This window comes from Crotalus tigris, unplaced genomic scaffold (genome assembly GCF_016545835.1).
Source record: "Crotalus tigris isolate CLP2741 ecotype Arizona unplaced genomic scaffold, ASM1654583v1 scf7180000018585.330925593:3314079, whole genome shotgun sequence".
Lineage (NCBI taxonomy): Eukaryota > Metazoa > Chordata > Lepidosauria > Squamata > Viperidae > Crotalus > Crotalus tigris.
Window position 1 is genome coordinate 2,082,431 of NW_024097088.1, and position 27,571 is coordinate 2,110,001.

The following is a 27,571-nucleotide window of genomic DNA, read 5'->3' on the forward strand; positions in this document are numbered from 1 at the left end:
TCTACAAAAAACAATAATGCAAAGTCAACTTTTCCATTCCAGATAAGCTTTCCAAGGCTGCTACTCTCTCCATGTTCATGATGTATTTTTTAGTCCGTTTATCAAAGCTGTTGAAGAGATTAACCCCCAACTGTGTTCTGACAGTCAAATCTCTGACCTCGCATCCTTCCGTTGCAACAATTCCATTGCAACAAGCTCAAAGGTGCTAGAAGTGCTGATGGTGTCATTTTGTTGTTTCCAGGTGGCCAAAAATGTTTCCATCAAGGCCATATCATCAATCAAAAAGCTGTCTTCTAGATTTATATTTGATTTGTCTCCTCTTTCTCTTCTCTGCCTCTTCCTCATAGAGATGTACCATCACTGAGATAAATTACAGCATTTTGGAGAGGGGAATAAGGCTGGTCAAGAAAGTCAATAATTTCGTTTTGTATTGCCTTTTTGAACTGGAGGACATAACTTTATTTTTTTACCCTTGCCTTTGTCACGGAGGGTATAGATTCCAAAAAAGCTAAATGGTGGTAGAGACACAAAAATAAGGGGTTTTTTTAGTAAGAGAAATATGTGATGCTTCATAATCAAGCAACTCAGAAGTCCTGAATCTGTGGGTTTGTTTGGTGTTTTCTGCCATCTCTGCTTTTTAATCAAATGTATTTAGCTGAAAAGTGCAAACAGACTCCTGGTTTTCAAGAGACTAGAAAACCTAGAGAACAGATTTTAATTATTGCTGGACTGCAAGGGAAGTGGGCATCAATGGAGTCCTTCTCTAGAGCCCTGGATAAAATCCCAGAGACTGTGGGGTCCTTGGTGCTCTCAGAGCTTGGTGGTTTTCTTGCAGACATTTCATGACCCAGCTAGGGAATATCATCAGTACTAGAAGAGAGTGAGGTTTGTGGAGAACAGTGGAAGGAGGAGGAGGAGGAGGAGGAGGAGGAGGAGGAGGAGGAGGAGGGCTGTGGGATCCTTAGTGCTTTTTGAGCTTGGTGGTTTCCTTGCCGATTTTTCATTACCCAACTAATGCACTGATATTACCTAGCCTGGTAATGAAAAAACGGCAAGGAAAACACCAAGCTCAGAGTGCACAGAAGACCCCACAGTACTTTCTAATCTCATGGAGCTCAATTTGAGCACCACCCTCTCATTTTAGGCCCCTTATAGATATCAGGGCAACTCAAATAGGTTCCACTATGTAGCAATCAGAAGCTGGAGATCTTAGTGCTTGCTAACCTACTTAATGAGGGGTGATCTTTCCATCACAGCAGAGGTATCCACAAGATCTGGCCAAAAGTCAAGATGATGGCCACAGCTGTGGGGATGAAACTCTGCTTTTCTTCGTATGTGGACACCCTTATCAAGAGGGTGAAGGTTTGTTCTCCCAGCTTGTGGGTTGGTTAAGGGGATGTCGAGTTGCTCTGAGGTTTGGCATCATGCTTAGAAGATCCCCACATGTGTGTTTTGAAGAAAAGCCACACAAATGCTCACCAGGAAGTGCACCAGCTTTAATTGATAACTCATTCTCCAGATTCACAGGATACTCCAGACTGAAAACGAACCAAATAAGGCTAGGTTTGCACATGAGCCACTAAACCACCCAAGGGTCACCTGGTGAGTAACAGGAAACAATCTTCTTCTTCTCTTGAGAGGCCCTGGACCAGTATAGACAAGACTGGTCTGAACAGACACACCATCATAGACGTCCTCCTCCAACTGCATCTACTCTGAGATGGGAGGGAGATGTTCTTGATAGGAGCAACAGCCTTTAGTTTGTGGTTGCTAAGAACAGAAACCATACGAGTGTGTCAAAAAAAATAACAATGATTTGGACAGAAGAAAGCTATACGTTTCTCTTATGGCCCTTGGGATGTCTCCCACCCATTGAGTTGAACTTCCCAAAGGCAACATTTTATGTCAGTTCTGAAAAAAGGCCCTTAATTTAGCATCTTGAGTATGGATGCATCTTTGCTCAGCAGGGTCTGGTTGAGGTGATCTTCAGCCTAGGATGAGACCAAATTCTGAGATTTGCTGCCATCATGTGGTGATTGCCAGCCTGCAAACTATTTTTATATTATTCCTAAACTGAGATCAGATTCGGAAGCAAGCAACAGGTGGCAGTGGATGGAAGATTGTAAGCTAATAAAGAATGGCTGAAGGTCCTGGTTCAACAGTTCTGGACACCCCCAAGACAAGGATCCCCAGGAAGCCAGAGGTGGCAGTTTTCAGCTGGGTTTGAAAACTAGAGGCAGGGAGTTTTCCATGGAACTGGATTTCTGCACACTGTTGGGCACAACTCAAGACATGTGAGAGCGTCTCTCTGTCCCCTTTCCAAAAATGAAAAGCAAACCACGGGGGAAAAAGTAGCGTGAGAGAAGATGGTGGTTGAGTACCATTTGACTGCTTTTCTTAACTACAGTTCTGTTATTTTCAAAAGTCCTTGGAAAGTCTTTTAGCAAACAAACAGGTCCATTTTGAAAAGTGCAAATTGGCCTTAGCAGGGATACCTAGAAAAGAACAAGAGATCAACAGTTAGGGGATAATATTCAAGTATAACATCAGGGATAGGAAGACAAATTGCACAATTATTAATTTGTATCCCGCTTTTTGATTATTTTTACAAATCCCTCAAGGCAGCAAACATATCCAACACACCTTCCCACTCCTCCTATTTTCCCCACGACAACAACTGAATCCAAGCTTCTTTACAGCAGGACGCGAGCGATTATTTCAATAGTCCATTCCCTGGTTTCTCTCCAGATCGTATAAGTCTATTTCAACTTCAGTTTGGTTCAGTTTAAAAAAAAAAAATCCAATTCAGTTCAGTCAGAATAGAGCTGGAAGGGTCCTGGGAGGTCTCTTAGTCCAACCCTCTGCTCAAGCGTTTCAGATATGTTTTCCAAGATTTTTTCTAAATCCCAGGAGATTTTCTTTAAAAAAAAATCAAGCCCACATGAGGACACTTGGAAGAAAGAAATCATATTTACCATTTCCTTCTTGAAAAACACCGTCTGTCCTCCCCCCCCCCATCTTGAAAGCGCTAAAGAATCAAAATATAAACCTGGACAGATTTACCTCTGGCTCATATTTTGCAACCCAGCCGAACCAGTAAGACAAGCCGATCGGGAATGAAGCAGCTCTTGGACGGGCCCAGAACATCTCTCTTGCTCCAGGAGGCCCAGCAGCGAACTGTATTTCTCATCCGACATGCCATCTTGCGCCATGTGCAGATCAGAAGTTGGGTACCTTGAAACTGTGGTCAAACATGGATCATCCCTGGAAGCCGAGGGCCAGAGCTCAGCGGTGGCGGGAGAGGTTGCCTGGAGAATGGAAGGCTGGTAGACCTCCACCGCAGGAACCACATGGTTTTCGTCCGAAGCACACAGGTTCAAAGGGGAGGCCGGACAATAGGTCTTGGTCCAGTGGGGTGGAAGACCCCACTCGTGAGAAGGTTGGTGGTTTTCTGTTGAAAAAAGGCAAAGGAAATTCATTCAAGTTTCAAAGTGAGTTCCAGTGATAGGTATTTATGTATATATGTATGTATGTATGTATCCACTTTTATGACTTATACAAATAACTCAAGGCAGTGAACATATGCAACACACCTTCCTCCTTCTATTTTCCCCACAACAGCCCTGTGAGGTGGGTTGGGCTGAAAGAGAGAGAGGGGCTGGCCCAAAGTCAGTCAGCTGGCTTTCATGCCTAAAGTGGGACTAGAACTCACCGTCTCCTGGTATTTGGCTCAAAATCACCCAGTTGCCTTTCTTTGTTAGGCAGGAGTTGAACTCATAATCTCCAGCTTTCTAGTCTGGTGCCTTAACCAGTAAACTCAACTGGCTCTCTAAATTTCTCATGTGTAAACAGGGAGAGATTCTGTGAAAAAGGTCATCTGATTTGAAGGGCAGGGTATCAAGAGACAGACAAAACTAATATTTGCCTTCAGTTTCGTAGCTTTGCCCATTTTGCTATAGTCTGACCCACTTGAGTTTGCAACAAGATACTGTTGATAAAGTTACATAAATAATGTTCTTTATGAGAGGGGAAAAATAACCAGAATAGTAATCTGGATGTGACTGATGCAGCAATGAGAAACTTGGTCTGTGGTGATTGCTTCCCAAGCATTGGTTGCTGGGCATGGACGTTCAGCAACATTTGAAGACCACAACTCAAGGTGTTGCTTATTGGACTTGAGCTTGGGTGTTGGGTTGGTTTGTGGGCTGCCAAGCACATGACCATCTGTCAGATTTTAGGGCTGAGAAATTGCCCACGTCTGTGAGGACCCAGCTAATGTTGGTGGATTAATTCCTTGTCTTGGCATTGAGAAGTAAACTCCATAGCTTGATGGCAAAGTTTACATTTTATGTAGAAGATCCTTCTGGGAGAAGCTACAAGCTTTTGATGGAAGCTAGATTCTCTAGATCAACCAAGACATCAGTATTTTACCCTTGGGTAACAATACACCTGTCCTTGACTCTACTTTATCATATGAATCTCCAAAAATTCCTTCTAGACAAAAGGCAAAGTAGAACCCACTTCAAAACAGCAGCAAAATCAAGTAGATTATAATCCCTGATGTCTCTCTTCGCAGAGGCATTTTTTAAACAACTGCTCACTTATTCATCAACTTCCTATGGGGCAGTTGGGCACATACACTGTGATCTGAAATCCTTCTTGGAGGAATCCTTCTTGGAGGAAGTCTGAGTTTGTCTTATGGCAGGTTGAAGAAAAAATGGGACATAAAAGGGATATGAGACTTCTATGAGACCTAGAAGAATTTTAAAACCCTCTTAGTCACAGCTCAGCTTAATTCGTGTCCTTCAAGTAACCAACCACTTTTGTTAAACATCGATACAATCAGGGCTTTTTTTGTCATAGAACGCCCAGAACGGAGTTCTGGCACCTTCTTTGGATGGAACTTTGTAGGGTAGGCAAGGCGAGTTGTATAACATGTGTGAGTTCCGGCACCTTTTTTTTTTTTTTTTTTTTACAAAAAAAGCACTGGATACAATTATACTTGGAAAAATCTATTGTCAATAAGGAGTCACAGTTCTTTGTTGAATGAGTTGCTAACTACAATAAGTAGAACAAGCCATGGCTCACCGTTGTTAATAAGGTCATCTTTGGCACTGTTGTTTCTACTCAGATCCTGAGGGTTTTTGGTGACACTCAAAGCTCTAGAGAAATGTTCATCCACCATGCTATTAGTGTCTCCTTGGAAGTAGGTTAATACCATGTAATGGGCTCCCCATTCTGTTTTCACTGGCTGTTTGGTTCTGCTCAGCTTTGTGGAATTATTCTTTGTCTCTTCCATACTTGAAAATAACCTGAAAATAAACGTGACACAAGAAAGATGTACATGGAGTTGATGGTCCATGCTATGGATTATTTCCTGCTTCCCCTTCCCAAGATCATTGCTTACTCAGAGTTTATGCTTGGGGTGCTCTAATCTACCTGGAGAAAACGGGAAAGAGAGAAGACATGAGATTAGTGTTCAAGTATCTAAAAGTTCCAGAGAGAAGATGGAGTTATTTTCCATTAGCACAGAAGCAAGGACCAAAAATTAGCTAGTATATTTGTAGTTACCACAAGTTCATTTACAGTAAAATATATGTAATAAGGGAAGGCATAGTGGAATATACCTACTGAGTTTATGGGTTGTCCATCTCTGAAAGCTTTAAAAAGAGGTTGGATGGCCACCTTTCATGGAATTGGTTGTCCTATACAATGCAGAAGGTTGCTTTAGAAGATCCTTGTAGCCTCTTCCAATATCACAGTTCTATAATTCTATGATTATCTGGGACACCTAAACAATTGAAGTTGTGGGGCTGCCCTGCCTTGGTGCCACATTCCTTTCTAGGAGAACACTCCCAACTGTAAAGTTCTCAGGAACCATCAGGACTTAATACAACATGCAAAGACCAATCAAACCAAGCATGTGAGCATAATGGCCAAGATATTAAACCCATGCAATTACTGGTGTTTTGGACAATGTGACTTGTAAAGCATGGCTTATGGTTTAGCATGTTATGTAAACACAGGCAATGGGGTAGGACTTGCACAGGAAGCCTAAGCAATTTTTAAATGGCACCTCAAGGATTTGGTAACTCATCCTTCACAGAAAATATTTAATGTTCTTCTTGGTTGTCTGCCAAGAGAGCCCACAGATGTACAACCCAGTTCTTCAAAAAGGACAAAACTGTCCACACCAATGACTAGAGCCCCCATCTTGTAGGAAATGTAGCCTGGCCCTGGAGACATGTGACTTTGGGAGGATAGTTTCCTCCAAGTAATTATCTTTTTGATTTCCCAACCGGTATCTGAGATGAAAATAGTTCTTCCACAAAAAGTGGCAGCAGAATTTAATTTTCTTTTTTTTTTTTAAGTACCAGAAGCTTTAAATATAAAGTCAGCTCTCTCGAGATTGAGGGTAAGAGCCCAGCATGTATTATCCATGATGCCTAACAAATGTCCCATTGCAGATGTCCACAGAATGGCCACCTCCTCCTACGCCCTCCCTCTATGGTTAATATTCCTTCCAGGTCAGGAATAAAAATAGGTGGACTTTAACCCGTTGAAAATACTTGATTATAAACCAAGATTCACATGATCAAAGTAGGGTAGGATTCTGAAGAGATACACAATAATTAGTGCAGAACTAGTCAGGACTACCCCTATTTTTAAAATGTCAACCATACCATTAATTGGAAACTACAATTTCAGCTAAACTACTGCATCTAAACTACTGCATTCCAGAAATTGTAGCTCTCCACTAAACACGTTACATCTCCCGTAACTCTGGTTAGATTAGATGGTCTCTGGTCTCCATTGGATGCATCTTGCTTGGACTAATAAACTTTAGGATTTCCCCCAAACCTCTGAGAAAGAGGAACTCAGAAGCTGTCCTGAGAATGTTTTCCATACCTTAGTTCACTTCATGCTGCGATTCTTGGAGTCCACTGCTTCTAGAGCGAGCTCTGTAGCAACTCAACAACAAGGAGAAGGGCACCAGACTATACCAGCAGCTCCTTTCTGTTCCTTTAGTGGCGACTGAACTAGGCGTATCCTTCAGGCTCGCCAACAGGAATGTGTGAAATGCACCCTGACAAGTCAACCAGGTTTAGAGGTTTCAGGAAAGAAGACAATAAAAAGGACTGTTCAGGGTGCTCGTAAAAGATAGCTGGCAACAGGCAAGGGCCAGGTCTCTGCAGGGAAGATCTGTTCCCGGTGCTGCAAGATGGACGTGGCTCGAATGTTAAAAATCCAGTTTTCCTTTTATGGGTGGATCGGTGCCGTTATTGCAGACAGTATGCTTCGCTTTTTAACATTCTCCTGTTTAATTTCCTTGTTGTTGTTCCTCATTTAGACTGGAAAGTTATTTGCCACCAGCCTCTAATCCAGGGCTCATGTGATCGAATTGTTATATTATATACAGGTAGTTCTTGACTTAAGTTCGTTTAGGGACCCAAGTCACAACAGCACTGGGAAAAGTGACTTAGGACTGTTTTTCTCACGACCATTGCAGCGTCTCGTCTCCTCCACCCCCAGGGCCTTGTGACCAAAATAGACATTTGGCAATTTACTCGTATTTATGACAGTTGCAGTGTCCTGGCTCAAAGTCAACGGGGAAGCCACATTACTAACTTATCAACTGCAGTGACTCACTTAACAACTGTGGCAAGAAAGGTCCTAACCTGGGTCAAAATTCACTTAACCAGTCTCACTTAGCCACAGAAATGTTGGGCTCAATTGTGGCCACAAGTCAAGGGATGTTCAAGGCATGCCCCAATTTGCACCTCTCAGTATGGCTTGAACTGAATCTTAACTGCTGGAAACGGCTTGAAGAGTCAAATATTTCAACTCAAGAGACAAATTGGTGAATTTCGGCTTTTACGGTGCTTGGTGGCCACATGGCTGGCTGGGGAACTCTTGAGAGTCAACATCCAAGCTTGAAGTGGAGAAACGCTGCTTTTTTTAGTGGCAGAGTGCTGGGCCCAAAAAACATACCTAGGTGTGTTATAACAAATACTGATTTCGCCAGCTGGGGATGAATAAAGTCTGAAGATGGTTACCAAGAAAGAGCACCAGATTTGGAAAGACTTTGATAATTATTGCAAAAATAAAAACATTGAGGATGAACGCCTCATGACTTCATATAATTCTATACCAGCCTAGGAAGGAGGCCTTGCTTAACAGTGTGTCTCATATTATGAAGAATTTTATATGTAATTTGTAGAACGAATCAGATCAGACTGGATTTAATTTAGACCTAGCCCTAAGTTAACAGAAGTAGTAATTTAAATAAGAAGCCCCATTCATTTCCAGTTTTAACCGTATGAAATTCAAATTCACCCCGAGTAAATCCTTGTACTGTGAGGAAACTATAATTTGCAAAAGTAGGACTGAACAATGCAAACGAAATGAAAAGTTTGAGTCCAGCAATGCATCAAATCTTCTCAAGTAGCTGTATTTGTAATGCAGTCATGTGAAGACACGCTAATATATAGAAACAGAATAGCCAGTTCTATGTAAAAATTGCTATAATTCTTCTGAGATTAAACCCACAAATACTTTATGGAGATAATATATATCTGTATAAATACTAGGGTAGAAATTAACTTTTACAATAATTTTATAATGTTTCAGAAACATTTAAGCCTAATAAATATTTTATTAGGCAACACCCCACCACCACTTATTATGACAAATTGTACCAGGCTCAAAATCTGGAATTACATCATTTGAAGATGATTACAGATTTGCAAATAGAAACCAGTGGAATACCAGAGATAGGCATATTCAGGTCAAAATGGCTTCTAAATAAATAGAGGAGACGTGAGGAGCTGGAAGGAGACAATCAGATATATTCTCTAAAAGAAGAACAGCCAGATTTTCCTAAGAAAGGAATATAATGCTTAGAAATGCAACCATCTATTTTAAGGTTTGATCCCGGCATCCTCAAGGGCTGTAAATACTAATTAGGTCTGCTCTGACATTATTTTCCTCCACAAATAAGGCCACAGAGGTTTTGTAATGGAATGATAATTTAAATTCCAGAAATATTTTATTTGGAACTGTCACACTAGCTCCTAAGTTGTGCAAGTTTCACTGACCTCATTCTGTCGTCATATATCGCAACACACCACAGCAAGAGAAAATCCAGGATGGGCTTGTGCGTTAAAACATTGCCACATATTTCGTTTAGGACAGATGACAGCCTTTTAAGGTTTACTTTGAACCTCTTATTTTCAGTGAACTCAAAATTTTAGTGTTTTAAAGATATGTCAGGTGTTAGTGGCGAGTACCTTTAAGACAAACAGCTCAAAGGCAACGCAAAGTATTTGCAAGAGATGACTTGATCACAAATTCAAGGTACAAAACTGGTACATTAAGCACTTAGCTTTATTCTACAAAAGATTATTCAGCAAAATAGCCCATTTTTCATCAGTGTAGATTCCTAAACAGTCCGACGAGATGCAACAGTCATCGATGTTGTATTTCGGCTCCAGCCTTTCTTCTTTCTCCCAGCCAAAGGGAGAGAAAAGCCTCAAATTCCACTTCTAACTTTGCTACAGTTGGAGTCAACAGAAAATTATTTGTGTAATCATCCATCTCAAGTAATGGGGGCCGAGATCTTGATTTAAAGTTTTCTACAAACTACAATATCCTTCAGCTAAAAAAGCAAACTCGGTATGAAGCATCTGATTTCTTACGCTCGCATGCAAACGGAGAGCAGGTGTGCCATTATTGTCACAACAAAAGCAAAGATTCTCCTCATTAAGTGGACCTGAAATGGCTGAAACAATCATTTCATTATTTGAATATGTAGTTAGAAGAAAAGTAAATTTGTGCAAAGCATTTGGAAAGTCTCGGCAGCAATTTAAAAAAAAAGAATAATTTTAAGCAGTTAATCTCTACAAAAAATTGTTTAAAAATCTGAGAAACAATTATGGGAATGAATCTCAAAACAATTTTATTCGTAGTTATCTCCTATAATCAATCCAGTATAAAAAAATACAGGCGTCGTACACTTGGTCTTGACAAATACTCAAAACACAACTATAGTTGAACAGTTAACACCGGAACAAGGCAGGAATCACACCTCCAAACAATCATGCACTCCGCATGTTTCCAATGAGTTAATAATCAAAACAAAAATTTAGAAAGTGAAGATCAGAATTAATCTTGTATACATTCTTTTTCCCGTTTATTACCTAGCTTCCCTCAGCGCAGACTTCTATTAACGAACAAAGGACATGAATCACAAGGAACTTCACACACCAGAATAGCATCTTCAGATCTTGATCTTTCAAATCTCCCTCGACAGCGGAGAGTGCGAATACATCTTCAATGATCTGCTACTTTAAAAAAATCAATTAATAATAAGGAAAACCAGCTATTTCAAGCCCATGCCGGTGCATCCACAGCAGGCAAGAATCCGTATCATACAGAGAGAGGATTAGTAGGCTGGGAGGAGGTGGCATTAGAGCAACAACGAAAAGCGTTCATACCTGGGTGTCTAAAGATTATGGTGTAGTTCAGGGGAACTGGGGAAATTGTACCTACTTCACACGTGGATGGACTTGACACTGACAAGCAAAGGTGGAACTTTAAAAGACAGCTGGTCAGTTCAGCAGGATTCTTGGCAACTTATGACATATACGCAGCTTCAGTCGCAGCCAGACATGAAAATATATGAATATGAATATGAATGGGACTGTCGCCAAGATACTCTCAATCTTACACGGGAAAAGACCCGAATACACCAAGACCTGCATATATGTATATATATATATGCAATACTTTAAAAGCACGTCGGTGATGTCCTAACAAGGAAACGTGCGCTCATACACACACACACACACATATATTTATTTATATTCATTGATTGGAGTGGAGCTTGCAACTGCATCAGGAAAGGAGAAGAAAGATCTTGAGGGGAGCCTGCAATCATGCTTTCGACAAGCGATGAGTGGCGTTAAGTCTCTACTTCTTCGTCACTGCCTGCCCCGCTGCTGTCGGTGGACGCCACGACATCTTCGCCGGCTCCTTTGTGGGCATCTCCTCCCTCAGCGGCTTCGGTCTTTGTGTCAGCTTCAGCGGCCCCGTTATCTTGAGAGGGCGGGTCTCTTTCGACCCGCTGCGGGCCACTTTCTGAAGAATTTGCATCCGACGGCTTCTTAAGCTGTTCTTGGTCAGGATCCCCTAAAAATTCTTGCCATCCCTTCAGTCTTTCTTCTCTTTCCCGGGAGGTTTCTTCAACCTGGGGGTGGGACATGTTGGAAATTGTCAATACTTGAGGAGAAGGAGGGGAAGGGAAGGCATGTTCTGTTTCATGATCAATAGTTTTGTTCTAGGGATCAGAAATCCCTTTTAGGAGGGATTTCAAATCCAAGCGCAAAGCATAAAGAGGTCCTCTTAAATAACTAAGTTATTCTCATTTTCGAATCAGTCAAGACTCCCAGAGACTGTCTGGACAACGTTCCTGAAATCTTCTTCACAAGATTTCAGAACTGGCTTACCATAAACAACTTCTTCCTAGGGTCAAGAGGGAAGGACCAGCCCTAAGTCGCCCAGCTGGATTCATCCCTAAGGCAGGATTAGAACTCAGTCCCCCAGTTTCGGTCGTAACTGGCTTCCTTCATTACTCATACTCGCATCTTTCTTTAAAAAAAAACGACCTTTATTAAGCCAAATATACCTGATAATCAGTTACACCGTCCCACGTTTCCACGGAGAGCTGCCGTCCACCAAACCATCGCCCATTGAGTGCCTGTTTGCAGACATCAGCCTCTTCAGCTTCCTTAAAGGATATGGACGCTACTCCATCGGGATGCCTCTACGAACACGGGGGGGGGGGGGAGAGCCATCAAGTTAGATCTAGGCATCACCCGTATTTAAGAGAAGGCCCCATTTCAGAATCACAAGCACAGTCCTGGGACTCACAAAGCATGACAACACTCTCTCTGTTCTTAAAACTGCCACTTTTAGAGAAAAACAGACCCTGAAATCATTTTAAGTTGCCTAACATTTTACCTTTTCCTGGTTATTCTTCTAACACCTCCCCATAATGATAAGAATATGTGTTCTCCAGAAATCTAGTAACCTTTCTATGTTATCATCTGATTTAACCCTTCAATTGTCAAATACAGCACTAGAGTGGGCTATATTTTAAAACTTCTTTTAATTTTAAAAATGTTGCTGCTGTCCCAAGGCTCATGATACAGACATAGTGTTTTATAAGGGCTCGCTGAATAAAGAACTTTTTTGAAAAGTTAAAAATTACGTGGGGTTCTTCAACAAACAAACTTATGATTCTAAATGGAGCTCGGCTGGTGTGATAATTATTAGTGCTTTTGTAGAAGAACGTCTCAAAAGTACAAGGCAAAATTAGGACGGAGTATTTCTGATACATACATCAAATATAATGACTTTCTTTACTTGACCAAATTTTTCACATTCTGTCCGTAGGTCTTCCCGGATCTCATTTAGCACTAAGGGGTCCTCCTGGAAAGACATTTTAAAGCATATTTTAAAAATGAATCCAACACTTTCAGAAAGCAAAAGCACTTCACAGAACAATTTTGGCACTCTTGACCAGTAAAATGAGATACCAGACCATCTTGCCTGAATTATTAGCTATGCACAGCTCAAAAGCTTGTTGGGTTCCGTTTTCATCAATGCTCAAAAGCACAGATTGAACGGAAAACGTCATCCTCTAAAGGTGGAACTCTCTTTAGCTGATCCTAACAGAAACCGAGCACCTGTACCAGGACTAGGAAACCTTACAAACTTCAGGCATGTTGGACTACAGGCCCCACGACTCCTAGCCTTTGGGTAAATATAAAGAGATGAACAGATAAAGGAGCCCTAGTGGCAAAAGTGCAGCGTTGTAGGCAAATTCTGCCCACCACCTGGAGTTTGATCCCGATTGGCTCAAGGTGGATTCAGCCTTCCATTCTTCCAAGGTCATAAAATGAGGATCCAGATTGTTGGGGGCAACATGCAAATAATGTTTACACTGTAAACCCACCCAGAGAGTGCTGTAAAGTGCTACGGGGTGGTATATAAGCCTAAATGCGATTACGAAATACATTTGGAGTATGTCCCACTGGAGGGTAACATTGTGCCTTCAAATACAGGAGGAGCAAATTAAATGGCTGGATACGATAGTCCCAACAGCCTCGGCTAGAAGCGACGAGCCCGGCTCCGTTTGTGTCATCTTTGGGAGACCATGCGTTCCCAGGCTTTCGGGAAGGATTGCAGTTTGTGAAGCCCTGCTGGGTTTTTACCTACCTCAAAATCTTTGGGATGAAACATGTTTCTGATGATGATAACCCGCTCTTGTCGCAATCTAACGCTCCCCTCTTTCTTCTCCGGCCGCCAATCCAGCAGTCTAATGAAATGAAGCAACATTAAGAGGTTGAGAGGGGGGTGTCTCTCTTCAGTTTCTAAAAGTATTGTTGAAAAAGAAATTGGATGTTTCTGAAATCAGAGCTGGCAGAATTATTTCCCCCCCCCCCCGTTAATGAAAGGCAGTTCCCCAGCAGCATTGAAACTGATGTCTTATCTATAAGCCACCTACATGAAAAATAACTTGACATTGAAATCCACATTTTATTAGGGGCTGTCCTCCTGGGGTAATCTGAGCTGCTTTAAAGATGAAGGTTTCATGCATTTCCTATAAATACAATCCTTTTCAAGCCCCGGGTTTAATGAAAAGGCAAGCCTGGCCACATTTTCCACAGGCAAATACATTTGAACCTTAAAAGCAAAACGTTCTTATCAAAGTTTCGAGGTGTCTTGACAAAGAGCCACACACTTTTGTTGCTGAGAGAGCTTCTTTTTGTAATCTTTGCATTTCTTTTTCTTCTTGCTGGCATCATACTCCCCCTTAAGCTGGAACTGGGCAACTTCCACATGCAGTCTGTAGCCTCGGATTTCTTTTTCATCCAGCAATTTCAGCGCAAGTTCAACAGATTCTCTCTGTGAAAAGAGACAGACAGAGAGAGAAAATCTGGTTTAAGACCTCCCCTTTCCACCTAAACAGACAAAGTGATAACATTTGGGACAGACATTAAAACATGCTTCTCATAAATTTCATAGGAGTGCCCAGAAGTTAAACTAAAATAATTTTAAATAAAGAGACTCAAAGGGGCTGGAGATCTATTTTTGCAATAACAACTGCAACCACAGGATCACCATGAGGGCACACTGTGACAGAATAAACAACTAACCTTTAAATAACAACAGAGTCCGTCACCTTTAAGGTTTCCCTCCTTGTCTTTGTAGAGCTTGATTTTTGGTTCCTCCGTTTGAAGATTGCGCATAATGATGCCACATTTTGACATAACGTCTATAAACTCATCTTTTGTGATATCTGGTGGCAAACCTGGAAAGGTAAAATTGAACAGACACAAATGCAACAACAAAACCAAACTGAACGTTTAATGTCACTAGGTTGTTGTTTTGCCACCCTGGTATCTTTGTCTATTCCCCCTCATTCGGCATGGTCTTGACAGCGTTTGCATTTAGGCAGCATTGGATCCCAACTGCGAGTGGAAAAAAATATGCCACTAAAGGACAATCGTAGTTCTCTTCTATTTTCTAACTCCCAAGTTGGATATAAAATCCTTAATGCAGTTCTGCAAATTCTGCACTCTCCGCTCAAAATGTAAGCTTTGAAACCCATGAACACGTTTGAGGTGGACTCTGCAAGGCATTTTGTCATTGTCAGCAGGCATCTGCTCCTTGGAGAACTAACACCTTTAACACAGAGCAGAATGAGATCACGGGAAACAGCCTCAAAGTCATGGTGTGCAGCCAGGCGGGGAACTCTCTTCTTGGAGGTGTCTTGTGTATCCAAGGCAGAGGTCTCTGCCAGGAGATCACAAGCCAGTCAGAATAGCACCATTATGATGGAGGCTTCAGAAATATTGTGCATTTTACAAGCATTACACAGCTAGGAAATGGGAGTTCATATCAAACATGGCAAAGGTCCCAAATGCTGCAATGGGCACTTCCAGATACAGCATGAAGGCATTTTACCACTCAACTACACAGTCATTAAGCATGTAGCCAAAGCTGAGTGGCCATAAGGTGATCGTCTAACTAGGAAGTAAAAAAGGAACATGACTGGAATTTATTTAGAGGCACCGGCCTCACATTTAAAGCACAGCAAAACATCCATCCTCATTAACACGGAGAGAAATTTCAGTTCACCAAGAATGGGAAACAAAAGTGGACAAATTGACTACAAAACCTGCATGGAGTTGTGCGGCAACTTTGGCATTTTGAGGCACTTCCCAAATAATTCAAATACATAGAACCGGATTTTTAAATAAATGTGATACTTATCACTCTTCCCCTCCGTTGAAACTTTACTTAAAGCCATTGGCATCATTTTTAATTCCAGAAGCAAAGATTTTATGTCACGTGAAATATTTAAAATGATATTCAGGGGCTTGAATCCATTTCACAGGAGAACCAGATCGCCACAGCCATTTCATAACCTAGCTTTCACAACCAGCAAAAATTCAAGACAGCTCCTCACCTGTCACATAAACATTTGTATTTTTCTGTTCTTCAACATGAAACCATCCTAAAGGGGAGATGATGATAAGTTAGGATTGCACCTCTAAAGAAAAGAGAACAGCTCTTCAGACTAAAGTTCACATTGGCTAAACAGCCTGACCTAGTATAAATGGCACTTTCCTATCTTCACACCTATCAAGCTTTAACAACATTCACAAATTCCTAGAAGTTGGCCATAATTTGATCCTTTAAAATTAGGCTTTCTGAGTCTGACCAACTCTAAGGATGCTCTGACGCCCACACAAGCTCAACTCCGCAGGAAGACAGGTCTCTTCTTGAACAGCAGACTACTTTTAAGTCATGCACGACGGAGCCCCTTGCCTGCTTCGGCTTTTCTTTTCTCTCCTTTTTGTTTAAGGTCTGTCGGCAGCAGCTGTGATGGTTTGGCAGCCTTGGAATCCAGTGCAGCTTTAGATTCAGTCTTTGCAACGGACGCCGAAGTATTGGAGCTTTCAGTGGAAAAACCATAGTTAGCGTGGTACGTTGCCAAGAAATCTTCAGTGATCTAAAAAGACATTATTCAGGAAACCAATTAGAAACCAAATTAAGATTTAAATGTTATTGCAAGTGCCCAAGGTGGCCTCCTGAAACAAATAATGCAGATCATGTTCTATTTTTAACCGTTCATAATGGCACAACAACTGATAGGCAGCTTAGAGGGAGATAGGCAGGCCTACATAGGGTAAAAGGATGCTACTCTAGAGATACTACAGAAAGCTACTTGGAGCACCAGCAACTGTACATATCTTTGAGATCAAGTCATCAACGAGTTGTAGAGTGTTTACTCTCCCTTAGCAGACTCCCTGCAAGATTCGCTTTGGACATCTAAAAATGCTAGCAACCGTCCACAATTCTTACAAATATTCTTCAGAATTTAGGGAAGAAAGTCAGAGACTTTTCAGGGGCAACTGCTCATCACTTGATTCAGCAGCAGAATTGTACAATGCAGATGCAGTCCACGTTAGATGCAGCTAGCCTGTTAATCCTGGATCTAGATGCCCATTTAGAAAACAAAGTAAATAATTCCTGGAAGAGTGAGAAGTTGGAACCCACACCTTTTAAAGTTGCCAAGGCTGAGAAACACCAACCTACTGAATTGCTGTATTCCCATTTGAGAGAGTTACAAAACTAAAGTATTCGATGTTTTCATTGCCTTTCCTTTATCTATTTTTTATAAGGCAGGTTGAGAACCTAGTAAAGGGATCCACGAGAGAGATAAGGAGGGTCAGAAGGACAGCAAACCAAAGGAGCAAGTAAGAAAAATCGAGGCTGGCCAAGAGGGCTCATCTCAAAAAATGGCATTTTTGCCCCAAGAAATCAGGATGATGATGATGATTTGCAGAGTCCATTGCTTAGTCAGCCTGAAGTTTTAAGACTGGATTTGGCACCTTTATGGTTTACATTATATAATATATATTATATAAATTTATATGCCAACCCTTTCGCTCTCTTCAGAGCAACTATCAATTTGTAGGCAGATGATGCAGGGATTATTATCCTAAGCAAAAAAAAAAAAAATCAATGCCTTTAATGAAATTATTTGGTTTTATAAGGAAGGCTAAAGGACTGGGCGACTCCCCCACCCACAGGAAGACTCCCCACTAACAAAAGCAAGACTGTTGCAGCCTGAAAACCAGAAGACCGTGTCCCCCCCAAGCCAGCCCAGGACTACAATGCCCATCACTCTCCGCCGACAGGGAAACAGGCAGAGACAGGATGCCCCCCATGGGCTTTGGATTCCTCCCCAGCCCCCCCTCCCCGCTGTGGAGGATGGGGCCGGCGGCCCGGCCCACCTTGGGGAACCAGGCCTTCTTCTCGCGGTCCCACTCGTACTGCGTGCCGTCGGCGGGGTCGGTGTAAGTGAAGGGCTCCTCGCCGCCCCCGCCCTCCTTCCGCTCGTAGAGCTCCTGCAGCCGCAGCTGCTGGTGGAAGTCCTCGTTGCGGTCCGAGCCGCCGACGCTCATGGTGCCGCCCGACTCGACGCCGCTCTTCACGACCGGGCGCCGCCCGGGCCCGGCCCGGCCTGGAAACGCTTCGCAGCGGGGTCCTCCCGCGCTGGGGCGCATGCGCGCACGGCTCGCGCCCAGGGCCCTGCTGCGCACGCGCGGCCCCCCTCTCGCGGCGAGGCTCCGTTCGGGCCTTTCCGGCTTAAACAGAGAAGGGCGCCCGCGCTCAGAGGCGATGGAGCCAGGCCGGCTCTTCCATCCCGCCGCGGTAAAATCCTCGGGTTCTCGTCTCAGCTGGAGATGAGGCGACTGCGCAGGCGCAGAAGGGCGCTCCCCCGCCTTCGCGTCGGCCGGAAGTTAGCGCGCAAGCGCAGAAGCGCTCCCCTGCTTCGGTCTCGTCTCTGCCCCTAGCGTACCAGCTGAAGGAAAGGAACCCTGCTCCTCACTGCGCAAGAGCGGAAGTCGCTTTTGGAAAGAAGGCGGGCCTAGGCCGAAAACAGCGACAAACAACAACAAAGGCAGCCAATGAACGTCGGAGCTGAGCAGTACGTTTGTGCCTGAGGAGAAGGAAAGGCCGGAAGGAGATAAGTGTGAGGGAACTACGCATGTCCAGAAAGAGTCTCTTGCTCTAATCTTTTTGGGAAAGGGTCTTGAGTTTTCTCCTTCCTAAACAAACAAAGGAAAAGTTCTTCCCAGTTCTCAGATTTGATCCACTTCCGTTCCAGGCAAAGGGGTCAACAGGGCAGGTGCCCATAACAGTTCATAGGGAAGAGGTTGACTACAGCTTCCATCATCCCCAGCCTGCATAACCCTTGTTTGGATGAAATGGGGGTTGTACTATAAAACCAACCCAACCTGATGCGATCTGCAGCTTCTGAGCAATGACTCCCGTCATCCACAGCTTGTGGATGATGGGGTTGCAGCCTCCTCAGCCAGTGTCCTCAGCAGAGACAATCAAAGAAGATATTCTGGGGTCTTTTCTGTAAAGCCGTGTTTTTCAAACTTGGCAACTTTAAGAGAGTGGATTTAAACTCCCAGAATTACCCAGTCTGACATGGTAGCTGGGAAATTCCGGGAGTTACGTCCACCCATCTTAAAGTGGCCAGATTTAAGAAACACTGCTATTGAGGAAAATCCTGAGGCTTCAAAGCCCAGATGTACTCTTTATTTATTTTCTTGCTAATGAAGCCTTAGAGGAATTGCACCAAGAAATGAAACTCATTGCCTTTGTGGCTGAAAAGCTTCAAGCCTGTTTTGAAATCAGTACTCTGGAGCAAAAAATATCTTGCTGTCATACCCAGCTGAATGGTAATCCAAATGTAAGAGGGAAACCCTCATCCAGAACGGCCTTAAATCACCACCCAACGAGCTGACAGAATGACTTACTGGAGATGTAATTTTAGATTTGTCAATAACCTTTTGCCTTAATCTACTTTGGTACCGGCTGCCTCATTAGAGATACTGTATCTTCACACTTCTAGAATAGAAGTCTGAAAAACTGTCACAATTTTGGCCGAGAGATTGTTTTATTCCTAATGCATGGATCCGAGCTGAGTTAACAGTATTTTAAGATGACTGATTTTTAAGATCTTAAACTGAATGCATCAATTGCATATTTTAAAAACTGAATAGCGTCAAAATTTAAGAGTTCAGTGAATTGGAATGGTTTCAAAATATTAAGATAAGAAAAGCAGTTTAAATAATTCATTAGCTGTAGGAACTCAGAATGCATTGTGATGCCATAATAATAAGGCAGTAAAATACCTGGCTTCTTTTGAGCAGTACAAGCTGGAAATACCAGCTCAGTCCAGTTGGTTATTTTTACTTGTGTAAAATTCTAAATGCATTCATTTAATGTTGGACTCACTGAATTCAATGGCACTTCTGAGGAAACAGCTAGTGGTTTAGACTGCATTGAAACCAGTAGCACTCCAGCTCTATATTGTTGTTGTTTTTTTACTGAAAGTTCAGTAAAATTAAACGCAATATAGTTTCAAATGAATGTGCAAATCATGATTGCAATGGTTGGAGGTTATATGTGCTTTATATTTTTTTAAAGTTTGGTATATATGATCCAGCCACAGTGGCACGTAAACAATGGTTAATGATATGTGTTGAACCAACTGTGACTTAGTGAACAAACCACACTATAGCTAATAATGGGTTAGTGAGGGATGTGAATCAAATCAGTAGGGAAATGTGCAGTTCCTCCTGGCCCCAGCTCAGAAATTGCACCGTGGGGAGCACAGTAAAATCTAGTACTTCTCTTCCTCCCCTGGTGTATTCCAGCGTCAGTAGAAACAACCCAGCAGTTGGTTCCTTATTGAAGTGGGGATTCTTCCCGCAGCATACCCTCGGGATCAATGCTGTAACCAAAATCCTTGGAAATATAATATTTCCAGCCCTCCAATTCATTTGAATGAGGGTAGAAATTGTTGGCAAGAAAGGGAGGCTTCTAAGGAGATTCATTAAGATTGCAATAGTTAAAGAACAAGCTAAAAACAGAGTTCTCCAACTCATAGTATGTTCTGAACTAAAAAACAAACAAACAACCCAAATCATGTGCCAAGCTCATCCTGAAAACGAATATTGAATGTTACCATATGCGAAGCAATCACTATTGATGATAACCCTAAACCCAACTCTTTGATGAAGATGGTCTCACAACTGGACAGGGATGGAACCTCATAAAACTAGAAATTGGCTGCTTTGGACTCTGTTGACTGTGGTGCTCTAACACTGGAGGTTTTTAAGAAGAGATTGGACAGCCGTTTGCCTTGAATGGTATGGGGTTTCCTGCCTGAGCAGGGGGTTGGACTAGATGACCTCCGAGGTCCTTTCCAACTCTGTTATTCAATAACAACTCATAATACAGAATCTGTTACCATTTTCTGTATTGAAAGCAAGCTTTATTAGGGCTTAATAATTTAAATTTCACAACAAGGTCGCAGTACCATGGAGGAGAAAAAACCTGCTTAAACGATAAATGCAAACCTCTTACTTCGTTAAAGAAGGGGCAAGGACATTCTAGGTAGTGCTCCACTTAATGGCCAGAACTGGAACCAGAGTTTTCTTCACGAAGCAATGTGGTTGTGAAATGAGTTATGCCTGATTTTAAAGACTTTTTTTGCCACAGTTGTTAAGCTAATCATGCAGTCCTTAAGCGAATAGGGCTTCCCCCATTGACTTTGTGTGTTGGAAGCGCCCTGAGAAGATCACAGATGATGATGACATGACCTCAGGATGCCGCGACCGACATAAGTACACTGGTCAAGAGTATGACCAGCCTTCCTTCAAAATCCTCCTGTATCTCCAAATCTCCTTTAATGCAGAAGCAAATGTCTCTGGAAGCAGAATATGAAGAGAGCGGCTTATTGGCCATTATTTGCAAGCAGTATATATTTGGTGGGAGGATTCCGACGGCACATGGGCTACATTTATGACTAATTGACACTAATCCCCTTTTTTTCATGAAACCTCCGTATCTCTTTCTAATGCAAGAAACACTGGATGGAAACTAATCAAGGAGAGAAGCAAGCTGGAACTAAGAAGAAATTTTCTGACAGGACAATTAATCAGTGGAACCGCTTTGCCTTCAGAAGGTGTGGATGCTCCAGCACTGGAGGTTTTTAGGAAGAGGCTGGACAGTCACTTGTCTGAAATGGTATAGGGTCTCCTGCCTGAGCAGGGGGTGGGACTAGAAGACTTCCAAGGTCCCTTCCAACTCTGTTATTCTGTTAATGCTATTGGAGCTGCTAGCAGCCCTTTTCTCCTCCTGCAGTCTCAAGAGCTCAACCTTCAGGTTAACGGATTCTTGACAGGCCTTTCCTTCCTACGCAGCTTCCAGTGTTCTGTATCCTGATCTAAACCAAATCAAGTTCTTCTCCTTGTAACGTAAAAGGGAATATGCTGGTTCTGATTTAAGTCAAACATGCCTGAGAGGGCAGCTTGGGAGGAAAACCACGTAGGGGTGTATACGTTGCTGTGATTTGCAGGAAAAGTTTTGTGATGCTGAGATGTGATATCTTACAATGCACTGGGAAGGTTTCTGCCAAGCACAAGAAGCTCTCCTCTACATTCAGCCATTTTCTGGATCTTGCTGGGCAGTCCAAGCGGGACGATGATCCTCCAGGCAATTAAACGCTCTCCTCTTCTTTGGTGATGCTATAATCTGTGAGCAAAGTGACACTGATTTCCGATCCTGTGACTGACATGGCTCTGCTTGGGGTGTGACTCTGAGTCAGGCTGGCCCTTCTGACGGGCATCTTGGCTTTGCAACACAAGATTTCCTTCTTGAAATGTTGGCGGAAGCTTTTACTCAGCCAGTAGAGAGCAAAGGGGTTGACGCAGGAATTGCTGAAGGCCAACGCCCGGGAGAAAATGGTGGCCACCAGATGGAAAGTGGATGTATCTATGGAAGTGTGGTAGGTGAACGAACGGTACAGGTAGAGGATGTGGTTGGGTAGCCAGCAGAAGGCAAACAATCCTACTAAGACCAGCACAGTTTTGGCCACTCGCTTGCGGGATTCAATCTAAGGGGGGAAATACATGCAAATTTATTGTTCCTGGTTTCTATGTAGGCTTCTTAAAATAACCCAACATCAACATGGCAAGAAAAGATAAATATTGCTAGACCTTCTTTGACTAATTGATGATGCCAACGAAAGGAACTTTCTGTGCTTTTTTTTTTTTTGCTATAAACCAATAATATAATGACAACATATAGCAGTTCATCTAGGCTATCTGATGCTTGAGCACTGCCCTGAAAGTTGGAACATTAAAGCATGACCCATCAAGAATCTTCTTATGTTCGCCTACAAGCCCGGTAAATATTACCAACACTGCATCCAACATGTGCAGCTCATTGGTGGAATTTACAGAAAGGGGTATTTAATCTTAGTAATTGAAAAATATGGAGAAGGAACTCGCTATTTAAATAATGGCAAGTGGAAGATTTCTTGAGAAAACCATTTTGGTATAGAGGATAAGATATGGGATTAGGAGCAGAGGAACTTGAGTTCCAAGCCTGCCTTAGTGATGGTCGTCAACTGGAAAATGATGGGCGGGATTGTCCAACCTTTTGTGGACCAACTCCCAGAATTCCCCTGAGGAGTCAAGGACTGACTTAGAACCACCTAGGTTTAGCTTCTTCTTTTCATAAAAGCCAGGCTGGATTACTGCTGCTGCTGCTTGTCAGGTTTTTCCCTGAGATACAAGCTGGGAAACATCTCCCCGGTTCCTTTCTGCCACTTATCAGCAGAAAACCAGAGCTGGGTGTAGCCTGCCCTTGATAAAAGCTGCAAAGAAAACATGATTTGTGCAACACAAGAAGAAGGAAAAAGGGTTCCACAATTGTGAGAAAAAAAGCCAAATTTGCTTTTCTGGAGTTAAATTCCAGATTACTACAGATTAGGGATTCAAAGCTGAAGCCCACCTCAGCAGCCTGATTAATGAATCTTGCTGATTTATTATATATATAAATACTTTATTTTCATTTTATAAACTTTATACAGCTGCCCATTTTACAAAAATGACTGGGTGGCACACAATGAAACAATAAGGCTTTCTCCCCACTGAACCTTCTTGTGGGCCACATGTGCTTCAAACACCACCTCTGTATCCCAAAACAGTGATGCCATTTTGGGACAAAACGTGTCCATTGGCTCAACCTTTCGTAGCCCACCTTGAGTTCTTTTTATGACACCCACTAGCCCACATGCCTGCGAACATCCTGAGATTGAGTGATCCTATTGGGTTAACCTCCATGTTCTCCAAAAGACCTATTTCTAAGAAGGATACCTGTTTCTGTTTTGAAAGACCCAAATATATAAGAAATGCAGGCTGGACATTTTTGCCTACCTGTTTACGAGCATGACCCTGCTCTTCTGCGGGCATACTGGATGTACTTTTGTAGAGCGTCTTGGCAATCAGAAAATAGTAGATAGATATGATGGCCAGGGGTAAGATGTAGAAGATCAAGAAGCAGACCAGCGAGTGGACCTCCTGCAGGACACGTTCAGAGACGGGATACGGTGCGCAGGTTTTGAGGGTGGTGTTCTTCTCGGGCATGTGAAAAGTATAGAGGTCAGAAGATACGGCTTCCGGAGCAGCCAATAACATGGAGACGATCCAGATGCAAGCAACTTTGCAGCAGGTCTTCAGAACAGCATCCGAATGGAGCTCCAAAGGTTTCACAATAGCTTTGTACCTACCAACACAGTTTGTGTCAGGTCTTGGAGGGCTAATGAAATGACCACAAAAACAATAGAAGAGGATGATCTTGAACACAAGTGGGTAACCTTCGGTTGTGACAATTTCTGAGGAAAAAAGCTCAGGGAGCAGGAGAATGATGGAGCTGGGACCTTCAGGATTTCCCCCTCCTCTGTTTGTGAAGGGTATCTTGGGTTACGGTCCTTTTTCTTTCAGACTATGTTGAGTCTCTCTCTCTCTCTCTCTCTCTCTCTCTCTCTCTCTCTCTCTCTCTCTCTCTCTCTCTCTCTCTCTCTCTCAGGGTTATACAACAGTCTCTGTGTGTTTCTTACCTCAAAATGTGCAGGGAAAGAAAAATATATCATAGACTTTTAGTGACCTTGCTCAGAGAGCCCCTGAAGGCAACACAAAGGTCTTCTAATTGCCACCCTCCAAGCCCTGGGTAGGTGTTATCTTTCCCTGGTCCAGACATTCAACAGCTAAACCTTTGATGCTATTTATTATTCTTGGGCAAATATATTTGTCCTCTGAAGTGCCCAAGTTTAATAAAAGCCAGTTGATTTGGTCCAGGAAATTAAAACTTCTATGAATCTTAGGCAACAGGCCCCAGAGACGTTCTAATCATCCTGACATTTCATTTTGTATTTTTGTAAATTGCTTTTCCACACCACTAGGTAGCACCAAGATGCAGCATAGATTCTCTTTTTTTAGGCATTTTGTTTTTCAACTATATCATTATTCTTTCTCTGGCTCATTCATTTCTTTGCTGCACCGTAAATTATATTATTTTTAGATGTTAGCAGTGAATTGTAAAGAATTTGCTTCAAAATTTCCCGATTCTCTTCCATTAGGAAAAAAAGAATCTATCACGGTGACTTTCTGTTACTTGGAAATGAAAAGGAACCTTTTAAATACCGAAACAGCCTAACAGATAAGGAGATGCTCAACTGCAGTGATTTTGCTCAACTAGAAAACAAATCTTCCAAACCGTAGCCTACACTCACACAAATGCGCACTCTCCCACGCATCAGAATTTGCATCCATTCCTAGTCAGAAGATGTCCCAGTGGTCAACTGTGTGGGGATCAGGAGTGATCAGATAGGAATAAAGAATACAAAGCTGTGAAGATATCTGTATCTGGCTGTTTGATGGTCGGGTCAATGGACTAGCATGGTACAATCTTGCCTAGGAAGTTTAATTTCTTACAATGCCTTCATGAACAGTGAAATGCTCAAAACTCACCTGTCAGCACTGAGGACTGTGAGGGTGAATACAGATACCCCCACGGAGGTTCGTTGAATAAAAGACAGGAGTTTGCAGCCGATTCGTCCAAACAACCACATATCCACGATGTAACAGGCAGCGTCAACCGGCACGCAGGTCAAGAGAAGGAGCAGATCCCCAAAAGCCAGGCTGGTAATGAAAATATTGGGGACCGTTTGCATGGGCTTGATCTTGAAGAAGACTTTGACAAGGATAACGTTCCCTAGAAGACCCATAGAAATGATGGAGGCGTAGGCTGCGTAAATGGTACAGAGAGTCCCCAAACCAAGGGAGGCATCTCCAGACCAGCTTTCTTGGCCTGTTTGGTTGCTCATTAAGGAGGCCGGCTCTTCTGTTGAGTTGACATCTTCATAGAGATCAGCATTTCTCACCAGCAATGATTTGCGCATTTTTTTAAGGCTCCAGGTGGAATTAAACTGATAGGAAATCCTTAAAACTCATCCCATGCCATGTCCTGTCCATGAGCATGTGAAAAAGATGAAGAGAGGTCCAACAGATTCACCAGAAAATCAACTGCTCAGGAGATTCAGCGCTTTTCTTCTTGCTATGGAGTCACCAAGCATGATAAAGACAAATATGCATAGATTTCACTGCTGAACTGTGTGGGAGGTAGAGAAGATGGTTGGAGGTTTTCCACCCCCCCTTTTTTTCTCTCTCTTTTTCTTTTTTGAATACACTTCAGAGATACTGTGGGTGAACGTGGAGACGAAGAGATGGAGAAAAAAGTCAATTCAGATTGCAAAATATGAAACGAGGCGTCAGTTTTGAGTTTCTTTATATATCCTGGCTCACTGTTCTGCCAGCAGGTTTTCCATTACATTCAGGTTTTTCTTGACAGTTTATTTTATTTTATTTGCAAACTGAATTGGCAGGGTTCACAATTCTACCTCTTGAATAACCGGAATGTAACAGTGGGAAAAGATGAAACGTCTGTCACAAACTAGAGATGACAGGCTTGAAAAGCAGAAAAGAAGGGCGATTTGCTTTTATGAGTTTTCAAAACTCCAGGACGCTTCCAACTTACCTGTGAGATCAGACAATCATCTACTGTAGTGGAATGTAGTCTGGATTCCCCAGAGCGAATGCAGAGGATCAAGAGACATTTGGTTGGGAGTAAGTAAGTCAAAACGGCTTCTTCCTAGAAATTCTTGAAGTATCTCTTTAACGAGGCAAGTAGTTTGCTTTAGTTTGGCAAGATTTCTGTCTCTGTGAGGAACAATAAAGGAACTTGCTCGGGAGTAACTCTGAGCATCTTTCTTGGGGGGGGGGGAGGGGGACATCAATCCCAAGTGGAATTGCTTACTTTCTAAAGTCATGGTGGCTCCATCGCTGGAGCTTTTCAAGCAAAGGATGAGCAGCCCATGGATTGGAAACACTCTGAAAATTTTTGACCTGCCACACAGCATCTTTTGTCTAAGAGCATCTTTGTGGGCCAAAAAGGCTTCTGAGTCTTCAGGTACCCCGGTGACATCCTTGAAAGATAATGACATTATAGGGGATTCAGCTCAGTGGCTTCCTTTGTGTCCAGAAAGATTAAATCCTAGAGGATAGAAAGGGACCACAGAGAGCAAAACACCCTGTCTCTTCTCACCTCTCCTAGATGGTCAATCCCTGGATTATTGGTATAGATTAGAAGAAGATCATCGCTGTTGCTCACAAAAGCATTTGTCCTGCTAGTCAAGGCAGAAGCCTCCAAGCCTAAAGAAGATCATCAATCTCAAACTATCTTCTCCCAAGAAAAAGAGTAGTTAAAAAGCTTTTTTTTTTTTCCTTTTTGAGCTACAAGATAATTATCCCAAGCTTTTATAAATGAAGAACGATGACAGGCTGATTTCCATCCCACCCTACCCCATTAATCATCAGAATATTCCACATTATGTCTCTGATCTGTTTGGATTTGAGACGCCTTTTAAAAGTGGGTGACTTCAGGCTGTGGGACCTCTTGCAAAAAATACGTTAGTCATTCAGATCTGTTTCCAGAGAGGTGGGCCATCTCCCTCCAGTCGATATTAATATTCAGAAGGCTTGAGTCACTCTGATTAAAAAGCGAGTGCAAATGGCATTTGCATTTTGAAAAGGTGAATCAATTCTTGATTTGTTTCATTATCCCCCATTTCTGGAGCTGTCAGGGAAGAGTGTCAGAGCAGAAAAAAAAAAGATGGTATATGTTGACATTATGTGTGTAAATGCACAAATCTCCACATCCCAGAATAAGCCTGAAGCATTATTGATACAGTCATTATGCTGTTGACATCTTTGGTACAAAACATCTTTTAAACAGAACCCTTTTTTCTCCCAGTGGTTGTAACACCAAACTTTTTTCCTCACTTTGGTCAAAGTGGGTGTCATAAAAAAACAAAACAATTTCCAGACCCACCCACGCACCCAAAATTAAATATATGCCCCTTTCAGGCATATTTCTGGATGACGGTCCATCTCTGAAGCTGCATAACAGGGAAATATTCCATATTTTCTTTTACTACCTGCACCAGTAGCCCCTCTGAGGCATCAGATGGCTTTCTGCAAGGAGACGGTTGGCGTGATTTACGCCT

General features: G+C 42.5%; 3 protein-coding genes across 5 annotated transcripts; all 3 read right to left on the reverse strand.

The window, feature by feature from the left end:
- Positions 1–1,475: 1,475 nt before the first annotated feature.
- VGLL1 (vestigial like family member 1) lies at positions 1,476–7,207 on the reverse strand. Of its 3 annotated transcripts, none has more exons than XM_039354749.1 (6): positions 6,910–7,207; positions 5,628–5,705; positions 5,408–5,439; positions 5,089–5,312; positions 3,064–3,451; positions 1,476–2,495 (listed from the first exon to the last, which is right to left on the reverse strand). In XM_039354749.1, the coding sequence occupies exons 4-6, from the start codon at positions 5,297–5,299 to the stop codon at positions 2,483–2,485; spliced, it is 612 nt and encodes a 203-aa protein (XP_039210683.1). In that variant the 5' UTR covers positions 5,300–5,312; positions 5,408–5,439; positions 5,628–5,705; positions 6,910–7,207; the 3' UTR covers positions 1,476–2,482. The 3 variants fall into 3 exon arrangements, with proteins under 3 accessions (XP_039210683.1, XP_039210682.1, XP_039210684.1); XM_039354748.1 differs by having other exon boundaries at positions 5,632–5,705; positions 6,910–7,201; XM_039354750.1 differs by lacking the exon at positions 5,628–5,705 and having other exon boundaries at positions 6,910–7,205.
- Positions 7,208–9,935: 2,728 nt separating this feature from the next.
- HTATSF1 (HIV-1 Tat specific factor 1) lies at positions 9,936–17,884 on the reverse strand. Its single transcript, XM_039354751.1, has 9 exons — positions 17,373–17,884; positions 15,901–16,084; positions 15,539–15,586; positions 14,223–14,377; positions 13,808–13,971; positions 13,282–13,381; positions 12,403–12,492; positions 11,687–11,824; positions 9,936–11,248 (listed from the first exon to the last, which is right to left on the reverse strand). The coding sequence occupies exons 1-9, from the start codon at positions 17,643–17,645 to the stop codon at positions 10,964–10,966; spliced, it is 1,437 nt and encodes a 478-aa protein (XP_039210685.1). The 5' UTR covers positions 17,646–17,884; the 3' UTR covers positions 9,936–10,963.
- Positions 17,885–21,141: 3,257 nt separating this feature from the next.
- BRS3 (bombesin receptor subtype 3) lies at positions 21,142–26,246 on the reverse strand. The gene is made up of 3 exons (XM_039354753.1): positions 24,978–26,246; positions 23,385–23,733; positions 21,142–22,057 (listed from the first exon to the last, which is right to left on the reverse strand). Exons 1-3 carry the CDS (start codon positions 25,406–25,408, stop codon positions 21,662–21,664), a joined length of 1,176 nt encoding a protein of 391 aa, XP_039210687.1. The 5' UTR covers positions 25,409–26,246; the 3' UTR covers positions 21,142–21,661.
- Between the last annotated feature and the right edge of the window lie 1,325 nt (positions 26,247–27,571).

Excerpts from the sequence above, each read along its gene's own strand:
- VGLL1 (XM_039354749.1), bottom strand. The coding sequence starts at position 5,299 with ATGGAAGAGACAAAGAATAATTCCACAAAGCTGAGCAGAACCAAACAG. Across the intron at positions 3,452-5,088 it reads AGATGACCTTATTAACAACG|AAAACCACCAACCTTCTCAC; the intron begins GTGAGCCATGGC and ends TTTTTTCAACAG.
- HTATSF1 (XM_039354751.1), bottom strand. The coding sequence starts at position 17,645 with ATGCGCCCCAGCGCGGGAGGACCCCGCTGCGAAGCGTTTCCAGGCCGG. Across the intron at positions 14,378-15,538 it reads TACAAATGTTTATGTGACAG|GTTTGCCACCAGATATCACA; the intron begins GTGAGGAGCTGT and ends TTACCTTTCCAG. Across the intron at positions 11,825-12,402 it reads AGAAAGTCATTATATTTGAT|AGGCATCCCGATGGAGTAGC; the intron begins GTATGTATCAGA and ends CCGTGTTCGTAG.
- BRS3 (XM_039354753.1), bottom strand. The coding sequence starts at position 25,408 with ATGCGCAAATCATTGCTGGTGAGAAATGCTGATCTCTATGAAGATGTC. Across the intron at positions 23,734-24,977 it reads ACAGTCCTCAGTGCTGACAG|GTACAAAGCTATTGTGAAAC; the intron begins GTGAGTTTTGAG and ends CTGTGTTGGTAG. Across the intron at positions 22,058-23,384 it reads AGGGTCATGCTCGTAAACAG|ATTGAATCCCGCAAGCGAGT; the intron begins GTAGGCAAAAAT and ends TTCCCCCCTTAG.